The 7,111-nt window shown below is 44.7% G+C and overlaps 1 protein-coding gene across 1 annotated transcript; it reads left to right on the top strand.

The window, feature by feature from the left end:
• The first annotated feature begins 3,860 nt into the window (after nucleotides 1–3,860).
• On the top strand, nucleotides 3,861–7,111 carry LOC124656730 (BTB/POZ and MATH domain-containing protein 3-like). The gene is made up of 5 exons (XM_047195423.1): nucleotides 3,861–4,076; nucleotides 4,614–4,744; nucleotides 4,820–5,117; nucleotides 6,234–6,547; nucleotides 6,997–7,111. The coding sequence occupies exons 1-5, from the start codon at nucleotides 3,861–3,863 to the stop codon at nucleotides 7,109–7,111; spliced, it is 1,074 nt and encodes a 357-aa protein (XP_047051379.1).

Raw genomic sequence — 7,111 nt, 5'->3', positions numbered from 1 at the left:
TTTGTTTTTGTTTGTATTTGAATAAATTGGATTACATCATGCTTGTGTGGGAGAGAGACACGCTCCGCTGGTTCGTATGAACACATGTGTTCTTAGCTCATAATATTCATGGCGAAGTTTTCTTCTTCGTTAAATTGTTATATGGTTGGAATTGGAAAATGATACATGTAGTAATTGCTATTAATGTCTTGGGTAATGTGATACTTGGCAATTGTTGTGCTCATGAGTAAGCTCTTGCATCATATGCTTTGCACCCATTAATGAAGAAATACATAGAGCATGCTAAAATTTGGTTTGCATATTTGGTCTCTCTAAAGTCTAGATAATTTCTAGTATTGAGTTTGAACAACAAGGAAGACGGTGTAGAGTCTTATAATGTTTACAATATGACTTTTATGTGAGTTTTGCTGCACCGGTTCATCCTTGTGTTTGTTTCAAATAAGCCTTGCTAGCCTAAACCTTGTATCGAGAGGGAATACTTCTCATACATCCAAATTCTTGAGCCAACCACTATGCCATTTGTGTCCACCATACCTACCTACTACATGGTATTTTCCGCCATTTCAAAGTAAATTGCGTGAGTGCTACCTTTAAAATTCCATCATTCACCTTTGCAATATATAGCTCATGGGACAAATAGCTTAAAAACTATTGTGGTATTGAATATGTAATTATGCACTTTATCTCTTATTAAGTTGCTTGTTGTGCGATAACCATGTTCACTCGGGGACGCCATCAACCTTTCATTGTTGAATTTCATGTGAGTTGCTATGCATGTTCGTCTTGTCTGAAGTAAGGGCGATCTACACTGAGTTGAATGGTTTGAGCATGCATATTGTTAGAGAAGAACATTGGGCCACTAACTAAAGCCATGATCCATGGTGGAAGTTTCAGTTTTGGACAAACATCCTCAAATCTCTAATGAGAAAAGAATTAATTGTTGTTGAATGCTTAAGCATTAAAAAAGAGGAGTCCATTATCTGTTGTCTATGTTGTCCTGGTATGGATGTCTAAGTTGAGAATAATCAAAAGCGAGAAATCCAAATGCGAGCTTTCTCCTTAGACCTTTGTACAGGCGGCATAGAGGTACCCCTTTGTGATACTTGGTTAAAGCATATGTATTGCGGTGATAATCCAGGTAGTCCAAGCTAATTAGGACAAGGTGCGGGCACTATTAGTACACTATGCATGAGGCTTGCAACTTATAAGATATAATTTACATGATGCATATGCTTTATTACTACCGTTGACAAAATTGTTTCATGTTTTCAAAATCAAAGCTCTAGCACAAATATAGCAATCGATGCTTTTCCTCTATGGAGGACCATTCTTTTACTTTCAATGTTGAGTCAGTTCACCTATCTCTCTCCACCTCAAGAAGCAAACATTTGTGTGAACTCGTGCATTGATTCTTACATACTTGCTTATTGCATTTGTTATATTGCTCTGCATTGACAACTATCCATGAGATATACATGTTACAAGTTGAAAGCAACCGCTGAAACTTAATCTTCCATTGTGTTGCTTCAATGTCTCTACTATGAATTTATTGCTTTATGAGTAACTCTTATGCAAGACTTATTGATGCTTGTCTCGAAAGTACTATTCATGAAAAGTCCTTGCTATATGATTCAATTGTTTACTCATTGCATTTACATTGTTTCGAATCGCTGCATTCATCTCATATGCTTTACAAATAGTATGATCAAGGTTATGATGGCATGTCACTCCAGAAATTATCTGTGTTATCGTTTTACTCGCTCGGGACGAGCGAAACTAAGCTTGGGGATGCTGATACGTCTCCGACGTATCGATAATTTCTTATGTTCCATGCCACATTATTGATGTTATCTACATGTTTTATGCACACTTTATGTCATATTCGTGCATTTTCTAGAACTAACCTATTAACAAGATGCCGAAGTGCCGGTTCTCGTTTTCTGCTGTTTTTGGTTTCGAAATCCTAGTAACGAAATATTCTCGGAATCGGACGAAATCAACGCCAAAGATCTTAGAATCCCCGGAAGCATCCGGAACACACGAGAGGGACCGAGAGGGGGGCACAGGCCCACCACACCATACCCTGGCGCGGCCTAGGGGGGCCCCGCGCCCCCCTATGGTTTGGCCAGCCCTTCGACCCTCTGGCGCCGCCTCTTCGCCTATATAAAGCCCCTGGATCGAAAACCCTGATGCGTTCGGCGAAAACCACAGAAACCTTCCAGAGCCGCCGCCATCGCGACGCCAAGATCTGGGGGACATGAGTCTCTGTTCCGGCACGCTGCCGGAGCGGGGAAGTGCCCCCGGAAGGCTCCTCCATCGACACCGCTGCCATCTCCACCACCATCTTCATCACCGCTGCTGCTCCCATGAGGAGGGAGTAGTTCTCCATCGAGGCTCGGGGCTGTACCGGTAGCTATGTGGTTAATCTCTCTCCTATGTACTTCAATACAATGATCTCATGAGCTGCTTTACATGATTGAGATTCATATGAGTTTGTATCACTACTATCTATGTGCTACTCTAGCAAAGTTATTAAAGTAGTTCTATTCCTCCTGCACGTGTGTAAAGGTGACAGTGTGTGCACCGTGTTAGTACTTGGTTTATGCTATGATCATGATCTCTTGTAGATTATGAAGTTAACTATTGCTATGATAATATTGATGTGATCTATTCCTCCTACATATGCATGAAAGTGACAGTGTGCATGCTATGTTAGTACTTGGTTTAATCCTTTGATCTATCTTACACTATAAGGTTACTTAAACATGAGCATTATTGTGGAGCTTGTTAACTCCGGCATTGAGGGTTCGTGTAATCCTACGCAATATGTTCATCATCCAACAAAAGTGTAGAGTATGCATTTATCTATTCTGTTATGTGATCAATGATGAGAGTGTCCACTAGTGAAAGTGTAATCCCTAGGCCTTGTTCCTAAATACTGCTATCGCTGCTTGTTTACTGTTTTACTGTGTTACTACTGCTGCGTTACTACTGTTTGTTTACTACACGCCAGCAAGCTATTTTCTGGCACCATTGCTACTGCTCATACTTATTTATACCACCTGTATTTCACTATCTCTTCGCCGAACTAGTGCACCTATTTGGTGTGTTGGGGACACAAGAGACTTCTTGCTTTGTGGTTGCAGGGTTGCATGAGAGGGATATCTTTGACCTCTTCCTCCCTGAGTTCGATAAACCTTGGGTGATCCACTTAAGGGAAAACTTGCTGCTGTTCTACAAACCTCTGCTCTTGGAGGCCCAACACTGTCTACAGGAAAGGAGGGGGAACGTAGACATCAATTGCCTCAATACTATCTTACCTTGGTAAGAGTGCGAGGTAGTCTACTTCCACTAACATACACAACATAGTTCTTGTCTTTCCATCATGGATAGGAACGGAGATACCACAAGGGATGAAGAGATCCTCCGCAACACCGAGAGGTTGGCTACTCAACACAACCTATGGACGCAACGACAAGAGTTCAAGGAGCAACTCACCCTCTTCGAGACGCGCATCGATGATCAATACGATGAGGTGGCTCACAACTTCTCCGCCGTGAACCAAGACTTGGCTCTTCTTCGTGAAGCTACGGACAACTTGAATGGCCAAATGACGGCTAATGATGCCAACATGGAGCGGCGCATGGATAGCCTCGAGCGCGCCATCACCAATTTGGGTCGTCATCGTCGACACCGCTCTACTTCCTCTTCATCAAGCTCGCCACAAGACTATTACTCTCATGGTGGCCTTTCGTCCTCAAGCTCCTCTTCAAGGCATGAAGACCATCATCGACCTCATCGCCCACAAGCTCGTCATGAAGACTCCCGCTCCAACTCTAGGCGTGGAGAAATACATCGCCATGCTCGTCCACATGAGCGTCCTCCACAAGACCAAGTCCTTCACCAAGATCGTCACCAAGCGGATCGCCATGCCCACCATGGGCGTGATGGCCATCCCCAAGACCAAGGTCCTCAAGATCAACCTCGGCGAGATCTCCGTCGCCACCCTCGCCATGACCAACGTGGACGAGGAGAGCTACACCATGATCAAGATGAGAGACCCAACATTGAGCATCGTCCTCAACCGCGACAAGATCTTCAACCACATCCTCACCGTGAACCAAGTGAACCAAGTGAAGCAAGTGAACCCGCAGCCTTCAGAGTCACCCCCGCCGCCGGCCACATCGCCGAAGCCTCACCCGGCCACCGCAGCCTTGCCAAGGCAGCCGGCGCGACGCGCCGCAGAAACCGCCGCCCCGGATCCCACGCCGGATCCCACCACGGAGGCCGCCGACCAGCCCGCCGCCGGCCGATGTCCCCACCGCAGATCCAACGTCACCTCTGCGCGCGCGACGCGAGATGGAAACCTGCCGCCGCCGAGAGCTTCACGAGGTTTGCCCGCACGTGCGCGCCGGCGGCGGCAGGGAGGAGGGAGATCGGAGGAGGGGGAGGCGGTGGCGGCGGCGCTAGGGTTCCGCCCGAGTCGCCCGGTGCGGGGGGGCAACGCGGGGGACGAGATACCTGAAGAGATAACAGTCGGTCTAAAGTTAGCCGATGAAAAAGTGCACCAAGCTGCTGCTTACACGCATCTACGCCCGAGTTCAAAAAATCAGGTCGTTCTCATTCTCAGAGTCCGGCCTCCCGTTCTGGATGGCGCTGCCAAGATCTCTACGCATATGGTTTTTCTAGACAAGACCGGCTCACCTGCTCGTTCGATGAGGATGACCATGCTTTCTGCCCCTGGGTTAGACTCACCTGTTTATTACATGGGGAGAAGGACAACCATACTCCCTCTCCCTGGGTTAACGGAAGGAGATAGCTTGCTGATAGCAAACAGAGACGATGTTATTGCGAACTGTGTGGTGGACAACTACTTCGTGGTGATGTGCTTCGTGGACATTGACTGGACAACTGCATCGTCGGAGGAGGAGCTCCCGGATTTAGGTCATGATCTGGCCATTATGTGGGATAAACAAGAACACACTGATGTTTCCTTCAACGTCGGCGGGGAGTGCTTTTATGCGCATCGCCTGGTGCTTGCGGCCCGATCGCCGGTTTTTAAAGCAGAGCTCTATGGCCCGATGGCTGAAAGCAAGATGGCATCTATAACCATTCACACTTCTGGGCTGGTCTAATGGCGACAAAAAATGTCTTTTTTCGTCATGGTACTTTCTCAATTAAGAATGGAGCACAGATACGGTTCTGGGAAGATGCTTGGTTAGACCATGCACCTCTAAGTGAACAGTATCCTGCGTTGTATAGTATCGTTCGTCGCAAAGGAGATACCATAGCCACAGTAATGGCTACCTCTCCACCGAATGTGACGTTCCGACGAGTTTTGCTAGGACAAAGGCTACTGGCATGGAATGCTTTAATTCAGAGGTTGGGGGATGTTAACCTGTCGCCTGAACCAGATGAATTTAGGTGGAATTTACATGTAGATGGCTCTTTCTCGGTAAAATCTTTATATAGCGCCATACTTCATTCTGATTTACCGGTTGATAACAATAAGAAAATTTGGAAGATGAAGATACCATTAAAAATAAAAATATTTGGATGGTATCTTCGTCGATGAGTCATCCTCACCAAAGACAATCTTGTTAAGCGGAATTGGCACGAAACTACTAGATGTGTTTTTTGTCATCATGATGAAACTATTAAACACCTCTTCTTCCGGTGCCAGTTTGCGAGATCTATTTGGTCTGTCATCCAAGTAGCGTCTACCTTGTATCCTCCCACTAGTGTAGCCAATGTCTTTGGTAATTGGCTTCATGGAATAGATTCAAGATTCAAGTTGCTTCTTAGGGTGGGGGTTATCTGGGCGCTTTGGCTGAGTAGAAATGACAAGATTTTTAATGACAAAAACTTCTCCTTGTTGCAGGTCATCTACAGATGTACAGGGATTCTTCGTTCATGGTTACCTCTTCAGCGCATGGAGAACCAAGACCTATTTACGGAGGTCTGTACACGATTGGAGGCTACGGCGAGGGATACTTTTTCCCTACATGGGTGGCAGCATAGTCTACGGATTGAAGCCCCACCCACACCTTAGGCGTTATATGATTCATCGTTCCGATATGTATTTCGCCTAGATATTTTTTAGTTTGGCATCTTTTTTGAACTCGAGACTCAAGAAACGGCTATGTGCATCCTGGTTATGCAGAGGCTGGATGTAATTGCTTCCTCATAAGTAATAAAACATCCTTTATAAAAAAAAATCTATAACCATTCAAGATATGGAGGCCTCAACCTTCAGATCTATGCTCCATTACATGTACCATGGTTCATTGCCTAATAATGATGGCAAGACTGATTCTTTTACTCTGGACCAGCATCTGCTTGTAGTTGCTGATAGGTACGGGTTGGAGATGCTTAAAAAGATTTGTGAGGACAACCTATGTGCCAATGGTATCAAGCTAGGCAGTGTAGTTTCATTGTTGGAGCTGGCGGAGGACCATTCCTGCTCCAAACTCAAAGCTAGGTGCTTCGATTTCCTCGCGGGTGGCGATAATTTCAAGGTGGTTGCGACATCTGGTGAGTACCTCCATTTGATGCAAGTGGAGAGTGGACTTTTGGAGCAGGTGCTTGGTGAGCACCCATATCCATACTGTGTATACTGCATCAAGATTCGTTCAAATTCTTTTTGTTCCCCTCTCAAACAATTTCTCATTTTTGTATCTCTCACACCACACATTGTTTGAATAAAAAAAATTGCAGATCACTTAAACATAACAATTGGAACGTGAGAAAAATATTTTGGATTTTTTATTTTATTATGTATATATATATTTCAAGAATTTTTTTGAATTTTAAATTATTCGAAATTTGAAATTGCACAAAAAATTTCCGAACTATTTTTGTCCCATTCCATTTGTTATTTTTTAGTGACTTGCAAAAAAATCAAATCAAAATATGCAATATTTTGAGAGATATAAAAAAGAGAAAGTGAAAAAGTGTGAGGGTGCGCTCTGCGCACCTGCACTCTCACACTTTTCCTTTGATGCAAACCTATCCGAATCTCCTGGTCGAAGCACGCGATAGGTTCAAGATACCACATGAAAAGCCGACCATCATGGAATCTGGTTCTCACAAGAAAGCCAGATTGTGTTAG

This window comes from Lolium rigidum, chromosome 5, assembly GCF_022539505.1.
Source record: "Lolium rigidum isolate FL_2022 chromosome 5, APGP_CSIRO_Lrig_0.1, whole genome shotgun sequence".
In the NCBI taxonomy this organism is placed as follows: domain Eukaryota; kingdom Viridiplantae; phylum Streptophyta; class Magnoliopsida; order Poales; family Poaceae; genus Lolium; species Lolium rigidum.
This window is presented reverse-complemented; position numbering and strand designations above follow the sequence as displayed.